Raw genomic sequence first — 16,561 nt, forward strand, 5'->3', positions numbered from 1 at the left:
GTATAGCCAAAATCTCAATGATGAGATAGTGTATTGGTTATAGTCACAGCTATGCATGCAGGTGTTCATGGGTCAAATACCAAAACAGGCACTTTACTTTTTTACATGGGAAAGCATTGATAAAATGATTTTTTATGTTAAATTATGTAATACTTGATATTTGTTAACCAGGGTAGTGTAGCAGGTCCAAAATGGAAGTGTGAGTTCATATAACATGTGAAATCACACATGTATACACAAGTGTCACATACAGTATAGTCACACCCCAGGTAATGTAATGAAAGCACATAGGGGGATGTCATGTAAAGTAAATCATATACACATAATAATATGTCAGTAAAGATTAATTAATCTGCAATCCTGATATTTTCTAAAATGAAAACAGCAATGCTACATACTGCTCAGCTATGCTTAGCCGGTGTAAGCATTGTTTAAATGTGAATGCTAAGCAGCAGTTAGCTCAACTAAACAGTGCTAAGTAAAGCTAAGATGATTTACTATCTATTAGCATTGCTTAGCTTTGCAAAAAACTGCACAAACCCATTTACAACTGCTTAAAAGTGCTTTAATCACTCTGTCTACATCATAAAACAATCAGCCCTACCCAGTCTCGAACCCAGAACACTGCTCACTACAATCACAATGTACCAGTACACCATCTGAGCTGTGAGGATTTGTAGTGCTTTTACAAATGTGTCATGCATTATGGTCATCTAATATTAATGAAAAAAAAAAAGTCATCACTACCAAGTCTTAAACCCAGGACCCTGTTCACTACAATCACAGCAACATATCTCGACACCATCTGAACTGTAGGAATTTGTAATGTTTTTACAAACATATCATGCACTACAGTCATTTAGCATAAGTGAAAAATATATATCCTTAGTACCTTAGTACTCATATACATATATGTATATATAAATAGAAATATATATAAATTTATATTTTATATATATATATATATATATATATATATATACATATATATATACATATATAGATATAAAAGAAAACCACAAGTGATAATGGAGCACTATATCACACAAAATGAACTTTAATCCCCTGGTTTAGTGCTTTCAGCCCAAGAATTAGGCCTTCATCAGGTCTAAAACACAAATGATAGTCAGCATTTACTGATGTCAATGCTCAAATCATCCCAGGGAGTTGTCAGAAATCTCAACTGTTATGGAGAACAGACCAAACATATGAGCCACACATCTGGATAGTGGAGAGGTATGACTGCAGTCATGTAACAGAAGAGAAAAAACACTAAGAGCTACCAAACATTTCACCCTGCACCTTCTGAACCACAGTAAGTCCAACACAACACTACCCCAAATGAGCTTTGGGGAATTACCCATCATACACTACAGGGATGTAACTGTAGTGAAAAGCAGACATTGGTAAGAAATTGCCCATCCACAACCATTTGCACCACGGTCATAACAACATACCAGTACCCCAAATGAACTCTAGAGTATAATGACTGTTTGAACATACATATCCTGACTGCCAGTCACACACTACACCAACATATACTGCCCCACCTCACAGTCTACTGGAATCCTGAGGTGTTACAAGACATTTCTCAGTCTGCTCCTACAAACATATACACCTGATAGACCACCAGCAACTATAGCAGCATGCACAGTCAGATAGAAAAGGATCTATGACACTCACATCGGCTACTCTGCCTATGCAGCCTAACAAACATTTACATACAACGCTGCTACATAATCTTGGCAGTCTGTTAACAATGGCCAGAGATATACAGCATACCACTTCCGGGAGTCTGTTAAGTCACTGGGATGATATCAGGAGTGCGTCATTAAATAATGATATACCATACCTCTGAACCTCTCACTGCAAGACATCTGGACAAAGCCTGACATACTTGGGGGACAGGGGGCCAAAAAGAGGGACATATCTCACATAATGGTGTTACAAACTGAAACAGTTGCTGGTGTTACAGGGTTTGCTGTAACATAACATCCCTGAAGTATATGATGTCTGAAACTCTAATGGATATCAACCTTTACTGACTACAATCCTCACATTATCCTACTGATTTCTCAAAAACAGAAATTGTCTGAGGAACAGACCAAACATAACAGGCAAACCTCTGGGCAGTCTGTGGACATCTGGACAGTTGAGATGTATGCCAGAGACATATCACTGTCAGATGACAAGTCATGCAGAAAATGCATGTCCAGACAATCCCTGTTAATCTAGCAATCTTCTATGTGTATAACAGCAATACTTACTTATAATCTCTACCCAATTCTGGTGCTTTGTCCCCCATGTTGTTGGGCTGTCTCCACATGTGTTGTTCTGAGAGGTATTTTCACCTACTGTCTAAGAAGCTGTAGCCCCCTCATCTCCATAATTTCTCAACACAACCAAGGAAAAGGGGCAAGGCCCACATGACAAACTTAATTATAGCACTGTGTTGCTATGGCATTGGCTAATGGAAAGACAACACAGCTGTTTTGGATGCAAGTAGCAAGTGGGAGACACCAATTGGTGCACAGGACATCAACTGCTCATGAGCATTACCGACAAAAGACAAGCTGCTGCCTATGCAACACAGGTCTGAACCCATCTACACAAAGACAGACTGTGACTACACAAACCTAAACATTTGCATTATTCTGAGGAAACTCTTCAGTACTATAACAGGTATGTCAATCACTTAAGCTTGTAATGGAATGCAGAAGGGGGGATGCAATGATGTGAAATAGGAAGTTAAACACTAGGTTGTAACAAGACCTGCTGGACTCACATGCTGCTGCTGTCCAGCCCCTATGGTCATTCCTACTTGCCCTGCCTGCAGTGACATGGATCAGAGCTCTGGCCCCTGAGTCACCCCAGCAAAGGTCAGCTCATGTATGTTTACTACTGGAGTGTCTGTTGTCAAGTACTGACTGTGACACTGCTAGGCCTTCTACCTGGGATGTTGTAAATATTCATATGTCACCTGTGAATGCTACTATGATGCATATGCTTGTCTTACAAATGTAAGAGACTTATATAAGGTATGTGCATAGTAAACAACAGGCACAGAAGTGTGTGTTGAACTGTATGTTATATACTGAGCCCATACCTGTCAACTGTCCAGAGTTTTGCAGAATGACCACATCTGCCTCATATTTGTAGTCAATGTCTCATACAGTTGTGTACTGTCTGGCATATCACTGGCAACCCATTAAAGACTGAAGTCATAATCTAATAGCATACATTTGAATGTCAGATGTCATATCCTGGGGAGTACACTTGTGAATGCAAAACCATCTTTGCTGGCAATGACGTGTTTTTCAGCTAGATTCATAAAGTGTCACTATTTCCCAGCCTTTGCCCACCAGTGATGTGTACGTTTGTGAAGATATCATGCTCTAACAGGAGATATGTTTCTTAGCATGAAACCCATGTCAATGCATCTGTACCTTGTCCTGTAGGATACCAACATTTGTGCAGTCACTGACACCTGCTTTGTAGCTGTGGAGAGCACAGTAACTTTGCCAGGTTACTCATCCCATCATGCGTTCTGATGCTAAATGGAGGGCTGCAAAGCCACAAGAGGTGGAATTTTAAACATTATCATACACATACACACCTCCAGGCTGGCCAAACAGTATGAAGCATGGGAGACATCTCAAGTGCAGTTAACAGTTGATAAAACACCTTTTCAAATCATAACTAGCTACAGACCCCCAGCCATGACTCTGGACACCCAACACACCTTTCAGGACTTGCTGAAATATGTCAGGATTCAATCATCTACCCTGCTCTTGGGTGACTTTAACTACCCAACCATAGTGTGCATAACCTATGCCACCTGAACATGAATGCACAGAGATTCCTCAGATTTGTCAATGGCAATGCAGTGGATAAGCCGATCAACACTCCTATGACAGGTGGACATATCCTGTACCTGGTCCTAACCAACATGAGTAGCCACTGTAGCACTACTAAAGTGTCATCCTCCTTGGTAAGATCTGATGACATAGCCATCACTGTTCAGGTCACCATCTCCCCTGCCCCCCCCCTTGTCAGGGTCAAACAAAATAAACTTTATGAAAATGACTATAAATCTCCTCAGAGCAGGTAAACATAGCTTGACAGCCACTGTCCCATCAGCTGGAATAGCAGTAGTGTCCAAGTGACACCGCAATACTATGTGAGCACCTACATAGCTATATGGATTCAGCAACACCTAGCAGTACAACATCATCACCCTAAGGTAGGGTAAACATCTGTAGTGGACAGCAGCAATACACAAATACAATAATATGTAGAAATACTTGCTGGACAGGGCCAAAATGGAGCAGGTGCCTTATTGGAAGCAATGTCACCTTGGTCTGAACAAGCAAATAAGGTCACAGGTGAATTACCCTAAGGCTATCTTTGAGTGCAAATTCGACACATCCACCAAGGCCAATCACTAGGCCTTCCACACACATGTCTGCAATCCCAGAGGCAACACCCAATTCTGCTCTGTAGTGGTGGTCAATAACACTACATACACATATGACATAGATATAGCCAGCCTGCTGCAGACAGGTGAATTGTAAACATCACCCTCTGTCCCCCTATCGGTACACATGTGCATGCACAGCACCTGCCCCCCCTCCCATCATCAGGAAGCAGATCCATAATGCATTCTCAAAGGCAGCACACAGAAGTCTCCATAGGCCTAATACCATCCCTGGCTGCATCCTACATGAACTCAGGCATGAGCTCTCAGCTCCTTAACACACTGTAGTCAAACAAAGCCTGAGCACCAGTGTCATCCCATCTGGAAGGAGGACAGCCACTGTCATCCCTATACACAAAGATGGAGCAATCCACTCACCCAGCCAATCATATGCACATCTGCCTAACTAGCCTGCTCTGCAAGGGTATGAAAGGCAATATCAAGGACATTATGAACAGGGACATTGGCAACATCAGAATACCTGAGCCAACACAGTGTGGTATTGTCAAAAGGAGATCAGGCCTGTTAAACCTGGTCGACTTCTTTGAAGTGGTCAACAAACATCACAGTGGACAGCTTGGGAGGGTGGCCTAATGGTTAAGGTGTTTGCCTTACAAACACAAGGTACAGGGTTTGAATCTCACAGGGGATAATTGGCTAGGCTTAAAATGGCTCGCAGGGGCAGTTAGCCTAGTACTAACCTAACCTAACCTAACCTAACACAAGGATGAGCGGAAGATGGTGGACAATGCCCACCTTCACCTAGCCCAATTCTCTCACAATAATCCCCAGGTGGCTAGGATAAATATGCGGATACATATGCCTACACAGCTAGGCATCAACCTGTATGTTACCAGATGGGTAGCTAACTGGCTCAATGATAGTACCCAATCAGTCAAAGTAGTGGAACCCACCTCTAATAGTAGAATCTTCCATAGCAATGTACCCCAATGATTGGTCTGGGAACCTCTACTGTTTGATGAGATATAGGTATCTGAGTTACAAGACAAAAGCAGTAGGCTGTAGCTGAACAGGTTTACAGATGCTTGCAAGCTGGCTACTGTCTTACATTCCCCTAATGATGTGAGCTTCCTCCAAGAGGCCCTGCTCAAATTAATGAATGGTGCAAGAAGTATTTTCTTAAATTAAATGCCAGGAGATGCTTCATTCTCCCTGCTGTGGTAGATGTCAACCATATTAATTATGACAGTAATAATGTACTGAGAATGCAGTAAGATGTGAGGCAACTTGTGCACCAAGGTCGGTTGCAACCTGACAGTTTCCCACCATGTGGGCAACATTGTATGGAAGGCTGTCTATCATGGCCCACCTCACAAATACGGGCATGTCATCCAGGCACCAGGAGGCCACAACATCCCTGTACTCCACCCTTATCAGACGCATTACCAAATACAATGGCTCCTGTGCCTTGTACCTTGCCAAGCCAATGCAGCAGCTGCAGAGACCACAGAGGTTCCTGACCAAGCAAATCCAGAGTCTGTAACACTTATCCTATACAGATAGGCTGAAAGCCCTGTCCCTGTACCCAGTCTCATACAGACTGATCATAGGCGACTTGTGTCTGGCATACAAGGCCATTTCCAAACTAGCCTTGATGGTGTTTCTGCATATCTTGTAAGACAAACCCCACTCAAGCAGCATGCATGCAAGCCCCTTACCTGGTCTGTGACATGTATAGTACTTGTTGGCTGGATGGTGTAATGTCCCACACTATACACTGTCTGTAAAATACATTCCCTCCCCACGTCTCGCAGAGTACATATATAGCCCTCTTAAAGAAGAAGCTGGATGACTGCATGGGATGTGGATGAGACACTCCTGGGATCCCAAGTGTGTCCCAGCTGGACAAGGGAAACAGGTGCTGGCTTTGCAGGGACATGGGCGAAAGTCTGGGCCAGGCTTATGAGGGCATCAGGGCCAATAGCCTTGTATAATCCTATGAGGCTATGCACCTAGTACTTTATATGTTTCCTGTATGTATTGCAGACTGACCTGCAATGTTGTCTGAAATGAATCCCTGTGAGTCTGAACTGTGTAGGTACTGCAGTGATAGAGTATAGTTTTGTTCCTTCATCAGTTATCATCATATATCATTATACCTTGTTATTGTGTGTGGTCTGTATAGCAGTAAGTCAGCTCTTACAGTACACGCATATGCACTTGGTGAGACTGTATAGCTCACTCCAATAGCCTTGGTCTTGATCACAATTACCAGTCTGCTACTAGGCCCATCACACAGTAGGATTTGTCCCCCTTTGTTGTGGGCCTTACTGTAGCTGTAAAAGAGATGGATTGTGGCAGGCAGAACTACCATAATGTCTGCCCTAATGGGCCCATAGGTGTTAAAGCTGTGCCAGACTGTACCAGGAATGTGTGTGTGTGTATGTGTGTGTGTGTGTGTGTGTGTGTGTGTGTGTGTGTGTGTGTGTGTGTGTGTGTGTGTGTGTGTGTATGTGTATGTGTGTGTGTGCGTGTGTGTGTGTGTGTGTGTGTGTGTGTGTGTGTGTGTGTGTGTGTGTGTGTGTGTGTGTGTGTGTGTATCAGCAAACATTATAATGCAGGGTATTAATCTTGTTTTCCCCTCACAGGTGAACACAGGGGTTGGTATCTCTCCTCCTCACAACCTGATGTCACACTCTTAGTGGATTCCCATGATGATGTTGGTCATAGTGAGTCACATGTGGGGGGGGGGGTTTGTTGCCTGCATCTGTGCCATTGTTTAGTATCCCAGTATCATACACCATGTCCCCGCACACATAGGCAGTATGCCCACAATACCCACTCCCCAGCTGCCATGGATATTGGACAGGTTTAGGGTCTGGCATGGAACAAGCTAGTCTGTTGACTATGGTGAGTGTGAGTGTTGACACCAGCCAAAGCCAGAGAGCAGATGACGTCACACATAGGCAGATGGACAGGGGTGCTCGACAAAGGAATGCTGCCCATCAAGCCCCTGTCACAAGTGCCACAGCAGGTGTCACCAAACGCATGTTATGGTCCATCATGGAGGCACAGGCGCATACTTACCACAACACCAGACAGATGCTCAGGTCATGAATGCAATGCTACCTGCTATGAGTGATGACCTCCACAGCATTTGTGATGCCATACATCATCTTGCTGATTTTGTGGATAGACAGTAGGGTGAGTAATTGTCACTGCTTAATCGTGTAATGTCTGTGCATATGGTGGGAGTAGGGCATCGGCCAGGTGGACGTAGATCAGCAACATGATCAGCTTAGAGCCCACATGGCCATGCACATTCACAGTTCCTTAGTGGCAGTACCAACAGCACTATCAAAGGGAAGGTGCTGTCCACACCACACCAGTGCAGGCCATAGGCATGTTGTCTTGGCCAGTCCCATCAGGGATGTCAGCAATATGGCACAGCCTAGGCCTCTGCCAATCCAACAACACACCCTGTGCATGTGATAATATTTGTGCCACACCTCTGTTATCCATACCATTGATACAGGGACATGTTCATATGGATCTGGTGCATAGGATGACTATAGTACAGTGTAGCAATGTCATGCTGTGTAAGGTGCTGTCTGCTGGCAGTAGTTATGGGTACACATTGAGGTGTATGTAACTTGTTACCCACGATGTACTATTGCTGCTAATACTGCTGACTGTAGTGTCACATACAGTTTTCTGGTTCTGTACCAGGTGTCTGTGTGTCTGCAGGCTGTGGGCCTGCAGACAGTAGCAATGATGAGTAAGGCGGAGTGGAAACACAGTGACATTTTCATAGCCAAGGTACAGATGTATATGTACATGTTTACCAGGTGTGTTTACATGCAACAGTATGTGAGGAGAAATTGTTGCAGACAGTGTGACCTTGCATATATATGCTTGACACAGCCACCTAGCCTTCATACATGTCACCTGGGTGTTCTGTAGGACCGCAGGCTCACACATACAGAGGAGGTTATTTCAGTACTGGAACTAGGTCCTTCACAAGCTTAGCCATTACTTTAACTGCAATAGATTCAGCTATCAGCACCTGCTGCCCCTGCCATTTCTGTCCCATCCACTCAACCATCATGCAGTTGATGAGGGTATGCCTGCTACTGTGTATGACAGGTTTGGGGTATGTATTCCTGACAGGTCAGTCTGTGTTAGTGTAACCTGGCAATCATTAGCATGTGTGTCTGCTATCTCATATGCATGTCTGGACTCTCGTGGTGGCAGTGCATACAGAGTCATAGTCCTGTACAAGGGGTAGCTGATGAAGGGCTGAGCACAGCCCCTACCTGCACAGTCTTATGACCGATAGTGCTAGATATGTAACACAAATAGCACACTGGTAGTGTAATGTGGCAGTGTCTGCCACTACTAATGCAGTGGCTGATAATTGCGAGGGCTATTAGGATTGCAAGTGGTGGGTTCAGAGGCCCTTAACATGTTAGAGTCTTCTGGTATATACACACACACACATACACACACACACACACACACACACACACACACACACACACACACACACCTCCGCATGGAGATATGCATTGAAGCACACATGCACATGGAGGTGACACTTCTCAAAGTAGATGACATACCCATCTATTAATGTACAATACACAGTGATACAAAAATTCCAAGCACCACAGTGGCCTGGTGTTAGAAACTGTGTAACTGTGCTTGTATGGTGGATGACATCTGTATGGGCTGTCACTAGGTTGGCAATGGGGGAGTTCACAGGGTGGAAGAGACACACAATATTTTATACCCATCACATACAAACACTAAAGACAGCCACATGCACTGTGCATACAGAAACACATACACAGTTGCCAATAGACATATTAGTAACCCTACATATCCACTTATATGTATTATAGTGCTGCGCACATATGACATGCTCCACATAGATTATATACCTGGGATATAACACACAACCTCTTACAACAGGTAATCTTGCGAATGTATTCATGGATGGTGAGATAACCCACCAGACATAGCAATTGGTCTCATCTACTGCTCCTACAAACCTGCATAAGAGATACAGTGACAGACTTTCTATCAGCATTATGTGTCAGTCAGGTACAATGTCTGATGCTGGCATGTGTCTCACTATGGTAACTGTGACATATTTGGCAATGATAACACAGGAATACTCAATTGTTCGGGGGCACAGACCACATATAGGTTGCTAACATGTGGATATCCCATGTACATATGTACAGATGACTGGTATGGGCTGTATAGTGTTACATGGTGTATGTGAGGCAGATGCCATTGACATGGTCTTTAAAGTAATGCCATGGGCAGTGGGTCAACAGGTCTAAAAATTGTATAACCTACACATCCAACATCCACAGGGGATATCCTACACACACACACACACACTACTATACTTTTCAATATCGAGATTAGAACCCCTAACAATCGAATTATTTCCACTATAGTATTATGCAGTTACTGCATATGCCACAAAGCTCAGAGGGCTGACAGGTGTATACAGGTACGTCTAAGGTGAATGACATCAGCAGGCCTTGTAAAGTAGGGCAATGGGATGTGTACTGGGTGGTACACGCATCAAAATGGTATAACCCACAGCCCCAGAGGATATGATTCTCACCCAAACACACACACACACACACACACACACACACACACACACACACACACACACACACACACACACATGGATGATGTGATTCTCTCTCTCTCTCACACACACACACATACACAGTGTCAATGTTGCCAGTATTGAGTTTAGAATTCCTACCTATTTAGTTATGTGTACTACCGTGTTACGCAGTTATCACAAGCACCATGGAGCTTATAGGATTTAAAAGTGTCACAAGGTATGTCTAAGGTGATTACATCCAGAGCCCTTGCAAAAGTATGGCAATGGGAAATGTACTGGGTGGGAAGGGCATCAAAATACATTACCCTACAAACACCTTGACACACGCATATATTTGCCACAACTGAGTGTAGAACCCTTGCCTATCTAGTTATCTATACTATACAGTTACTTAGTTATCACTCGTGCCACGGAGCTTATATACCTTCTAAGGGTGATGACATCAGCAGGGCTGTTAAAGTAGGGCACTGTGAAGTGTAATGGGTGGTAAAGTCCTCAAAATACTTCATTCTACAAACATACACACACACATGTGCCAGAATTAGGAATAGACCCTCTGCCTATCTAGTTATTTGTACTATAGTGTTACGCAGTTACCGCATGTGCTACAGAGCTTATTGGACTGACAAGTGCCCAAAGGTAATTCTAAGGTGAATTACATCAGCAGAACTGCTAAAGTAGGGCACTGGGAAGTGTTGTGGGTGGGAAAGTCCTCAAAATACTTCATCCTACAAACATACACACACACACATTTGCCAGAACTAAGAATAGAACCGCTGCCTATCTAGTTATTTATACTATAGTGTTACACAGTTATCCCACATGCTACAGAGCTTAGAGGCCTGACAGGTGTATACAGGCACATCTAAGGTGAATGACATCAGCAGGACTGCTAAAGTAGGACACTGGGAAGTGTTGTGGGTGGGAAAGTCAAAATACTTCATCCTACAAACATACACACTTAGACACATACATTTGCCAGAACTAGGAATAGAACCGCTGCCTCTCTCATTATTTCTGCAATAGTGTTACATAGTTATTGCACATGCTACAGAGCTTATAGGGCTGGGGCTGTGCAAAGGTACTTCTAAGGGGAATGACATCAGCAGGACTGCTAAAGTAGGGCACTGGGAAGTGTACTGGATGGGAATGGCATAAAAATGTTTGACCTACAAACTAACAAACATGCACACATTTACATTTTCCAGGACTGAGATTAGAACCTCTACCTATCTAGGTATTTGTACTTTAGTGTTACATATTGCACGTGCTACAGAGCTTTTAGGGCTGATAGGTGTCCAATGGTACTTCTAATGTGAATGATAGCAGCAGATCTTGTGAAGTAGGGCAATGAGAAGTGTACTGAGTGGGAACGGCGTCCTGATACATAAACCTACAGGCACACGCAGGTGATGTGATATGTGATGTAATTAGCCCCACCTCAATATGTTACACAATAGAGCTTGCCTTCATGCTGGCATATGTGACTGGTTACAACCAGTATGCCACTGTTTGCAGCAGGACATCACTCTATGCTATTCAGGGTATCCCTGTGTATGAATCACTCTCTGTTTGTCCCCCTGTGTCTCTCCTTCTCTATCACTGTCTGTCTTTCTCTTCTCCATGTCTATGTGTGTGTATGCTTGACATATTGTTATGTGTTGCTCATATATGTGTCTGTGTATCAGACACATCAGATGCAGATATATCACATATGGGCCACCTACAGCTAGCTGAGGGTAGTCCTGGCTGATATGTGTGGGTGTAGGGACAGTTAAAGTGTACATAGCTGTCTGTATGCAAAGATATACATATATATATATATATATATATATATATATATATATATATATATATATATATATATATATATATATATATATATATATATGTATATATGCACAATATAGTTAAATAGTCCGATGTGGGTTCCAACATGGCCTGTGATTCTCTAAGTGTAGCAGCATGCCCAGTATGATCTTCTATAGTGAGAGTGGGACTCCATTCCAGAGATACTGAACTCTGGTCTGGGATTTTGTGAGCTACAGCCATACCTCTCAAAAGTAAACAGGACTTTCATAGAGGTACTGGGTTTGTATTAGCAGATATTTTCTGATTTATCTGAAGTCTGATGCTGGAATGTATTATGTCACTACCCAGTGACAGATATCATCAGATCATTACAGTGCTTTACCAGAGGAATACAAGATGTATGATGCACAGACCAATATTATGAGCCCGACTATATACATTCTTGCCCAAAAAGGCCAGTTGAGAGGTGTGGCTAGAGCCGGTTGACTGATGAAGCTGTGTAAACAGCCCAGCAACTTGGTGATATACTGGCTGGGGATCTCTTGCTTATGTGGTATTCTTCTTACCTGAGACGTCATATCCTGGTATGGCCATACCTCTCAACTGTACATTTGTTAGAAGACTGTCCAGGTGTTTGTCAAGAAGTTTCATCCAGTCTACATAAACTTGTGTTTTTATTCCAAGTTAGTTGCATATAATTGAAGAATGACGTTACAAAATAATGACAGACATTAGTGTTTCAGACTTCATAACCTTCAGACAATTACTGCTAATGCAAAACCCATTATTCTACTAACCTTCTCAGTATGTAAGGACAATATTTACAACACATGCCTATCATTGGGCCTTTGTCCCACTTTTATTTGTGACCCTGTCCAGATGTCTTGCTGTCAGAGGCTTAGAGGTATGGGTAGGGGTACAAAGTGCATTCTACTGTGCAGAAATGTCCATTATATCTGTAGTATATTCCACATAGCACTGTGACTTCCAGGTATGTCAGAGGCAGAGCAGTACAGAGTAATGTGGTGAACCACTGACAGACAGTTGTGTTTAGGTTGATAAGTTGCTATGACATTAGTAGAGTATTGGCTCTGAAGCCCTTATAACCCACACAGACAAGAGTGTAGCCCATGTTATGACATGTCAGCGCACAGAGCCTCTGTCCAGCAGGGACAGAGGTAGAATCACAGGACTGTTTTTTGTGTTTCCCATGCACTTATACAGGGAGCACATCACTAGGGGTATTGAGGCACTTGGCTTGCTGTTGACAGGGAGTGTATTCCGCAGATGGGGGAGTGTGTGGTACATGTATCTGTCACACCAACATGTCATACTGATATCACAGCCCAGGTTGATGCTGCACCTACAGGTTGATGGAGTGGGCCTTGAATGGAACAGGGTAGAGGGACAGTATTGTTAGCCTATCTGTGTAGGATAGGTGTTTGGGGTTTGGGGTAAGGCCTTAGTGTTTGCAAAACCTTAATGTGTAGTGTCTACATGGTCTGTGGTGTGTAGGTTTGAGGAGTTCTCATGGGATTTTGCCTCTGAGGTGTCCATTTTTTGGGTTTATGTTTTGCTGCAGACATCCACTTACATGGGTGTGTGTTGTGTATTTGCAGGTGATGTTTACTGACTCCATACACTGCATGGCACCTATGTTACTGCACAATATTTTCTGGTATGCACATTTTCTATTTGTTTGGCCAGTGGTTCACCTTCCGTTTATGTGTGTCTCTTTGTCCTTCTGTAGTCCAGTCACAGGCTTTGGCCCCAGTCACCGCTGTTTTGTATTTGTAATTCTAATGTGGGTGGGGTGTATGCCTTTACATCACACACAGGGTTGCGGACTTCACCTCTGAGTGTACCTATTTATCAGGTTGTCCATCATTGCACCACTCCATTTCCTGTGGTCCTTAGATGGTTTGTGTTGCTATATGTCATTATGAGGCTACATGTGGGCCTAGCTGTCATACTCTCACAGACTAAGAGCTGGACAGGCCCAAATATGACAGTCAGACAAAGGTCCACACATGTGGACAGGGTATTAGTAATCTGCCAAACAAGGACAGTTGGGAGACCGATTTGGTAATTTCTTGTTTGCTCTTATGGGTATGACATCTGCTTCCCCACTGCCTGCCATTGCTGGTTTAACATGACCCTGTTATGTGTACTGTCCATATGTGTGCCCCTGTCCATAACCTGTCCAGCTTTCCTGCATTAACAGATATTGATGTCTGGACAGTGTGTACAACTCCTACCATAGGTGTAGCTGACATGCAGAATAGTTGGCAGTGCAGTTCTTGGAACATGGCCCTGCCAACCACAGTATTGTACCTAGGCCACTGGGACACAACACCCCTAGGAACTAGGAAGTAAGTGCTGGCCACATCCTTACAGTATTAACCACACATGTACATAGCTCACTGACCCCTGCATATTGTGAACATGCAATAAGTTATCATGTTGATTGGGACATCCCTGGCAATGTGTGCTCTGCTGCTATTTCCCTACAAACATACATGTTAATGCATTTCTGTCGGAATATGGGTGTGTGGGGGAGCATACCTGTCAACTGTACACATTTGCACAGACTGTGCTGATATTTGCTTTACATTTTGGTTCCATTTAGCATAGCATTTTGCCCTGTCTTGGAGACTAGAGTCATATCACTAAAGACTACAGGTCAGATTGTAATGGCATACATTTGAGTTTCAGACTTCGTACCTTTCAGAGCCTTACTGCAACTGCAAGACCTGCTGTGCTATCACTGTGTAAGTCTCTATGTGGGTATCTCATCATTGTCAACCTTTGTGGGCCTTTGACAGACATTTCTTTATGGTTTTCTATGACTAACTTGCTGGGTGAGGCAGAGGGGTGAGTATGGGACCAGCACACTGACATCCATGCCTGTGAACTATGACTCCCCAGTCAGTTGGCCCCCCACATATACTGCAGTGGGATTTGTTACCTTGGGTACTATTACATAGTGTGGGGGAGCCAGTATTGGGCAAAAATTTTCTGGTATCCCACATGGCTGTCAGTTGTCTACTACTATCCTAGTAGGCCACCACATTTCCATGCATGTATGCAGCAATACCATAGATATGCTACCAGAACATACTATTCCATTAATTTATTGTTAAGAAGACTGACTTACCTTGTGCCTGCAGCAGTTGTGAGGACTGTGCTTGAGGGCTGCTTATGTTGGATGTATGCATTACATTGCCTACACATGGTAAGGTACAGGTAGTGTAATGTGTGTGGTATCCATTTCACTGTGTGTGCGATTTGGAGAGAGGTGTCAGTCCCTGGGTCCCTAAAGTGTCTGTGTGTGTGCTATGCATTGCCTCTTTGCCAAGGTCAGGGCATACTGGGCATGCATCTGTCTCCCTACAGTAGCTGGCTCAACGGGTTCCTCCTCCAAGTCCCTCTGTGCCTGTTGGGACCTTGTCAATGGTGGGGGGCTGTGTGGCCCTTCCCCATGCTGTTCCTGCCATAGCTGTTGTTGCAGGACCATATTGTGTAGCATGGTACATACTATGAACATGTGTGCACATGTGGCTGGAGAGTACTGCAAGAGTCCACTAGATATGTCAAGGGAATGGAACCATGACTTGAGCATCCCAAACACAAGCTCCGTAATGATCCTGGTTTGTGCATGTACCTCGTTATAGTATTCTTGAGTGGGTGGGTGTGAATTTTTGATGGGTGTCATCATCCAGGGCTCCAGTGCATCCCCCACCAGATGGCCATATGGGATGTCCCACCTGGCAAATCCCTGGTACAGCTGTGAGGAATGCCAGATGTGGGAGTTGTGATAGCTTCCAGGTCTGCCAGCACACACATTAATGATAATGCCCTGGGCATTGCACATGACCTGACAGTTGATGAAGTGAAAGCCCTTGCTGTTTAGGTAGACCATACCCTGTTCACTGAGTGGTGCTTTGATGTGGATGTGCATGCAGTCTATGGCATCCAGTAACTCCGTGTAGTCCGCTATATGGTGGAAGAGGTGCATATTGCTGGTCCTCTCCTCACGGGTGCTGGGGAAGTAAATGTGCTCACTGGCATGTGGTAGCATGGCATTCAGGAACTGGATGGAGTACCCTGGATGCAGATGCCCGTGAGACCCCCATGATGTCCCCAGTAGGTCTTTGGAAAGTACCTCTAACTAGTATTCTAAAGGCTACACATACCTTGGTATCCACTGGGATGGGTTCCCCTCTGTTGGCTCTGGGTTTGTGGTGAGGCCTACACAGCTCGATGAAATGCTGAAGTATGTCCCTGTCTACCCTGTAGTGCTCTACTATCTCCAGGTCATGTAGCCCCTGGTAGGTTAGTTACCCTGGGTCTGAACATTCTTCTCCTCCTCCTCAGTCTGGGACGGTTGTCAGCATTATCCTCTTCACCACCCTCAGCCTCTAGCACATACTGATGTATCACAGTGACAGCAGCCCCTAACATTTTGTCGGTTAAAATTACCCTGAGTGTGTACACCAATGGTGCAGAGCTTGTGGGAAAAACCAGACTGAAAGGTGTTTGCATAGTTTATACTGTTGTACTGCAGATGCTGCCTGTATGTCTGGCTTGCTATGATAGATTCCACCTGCCAGCTATATTATTTGTACTTGATTGCTTTTATTCTGCTATTACCTGTT

At 43.9% G+C, this 16,561-nt stretch overlaps 1 protein-coding gene across 1 annotated transcript in view; it reads left to right on the plus strand.

Moving 5' to 3' along the window:
• LOC122797757 (transient receptor potential cation channel subfamily A member 1-like) overlaps positions 1 to 16,561 on the plus strand; it is a 1,751,748-nt gene that overhangs the window by 380,174 nt on the left and 1,355,013 nt on the right. Inside the window, exon 13 of the mRNA XM_044066281.1 lies at positions 8,149 to 8,155. Within this exon, the coding sequence (XP_043922216.1) occupies positions 8,149 to 8,155 (7 nt within the window). The remainder of the gene's footprint in view (positions 1 to 8,148; positions 8,156 to 16,561) is intronic.

The sequence above is a fragment of the Protopterus annectens genome, chromosome 3.part1, assembly GCF_019279795.1.
Source record: "Protopterus annectens isolate FY-2018-M chromosome 3.part1, PAN1.0, whole genome shotgun sequence".
Taxonomy (NCBI): Eukaryota; Metazoa; Chordata; order Ceratodontiformes; family Protopteridae; genus Protopterus; species Protopterus annectens.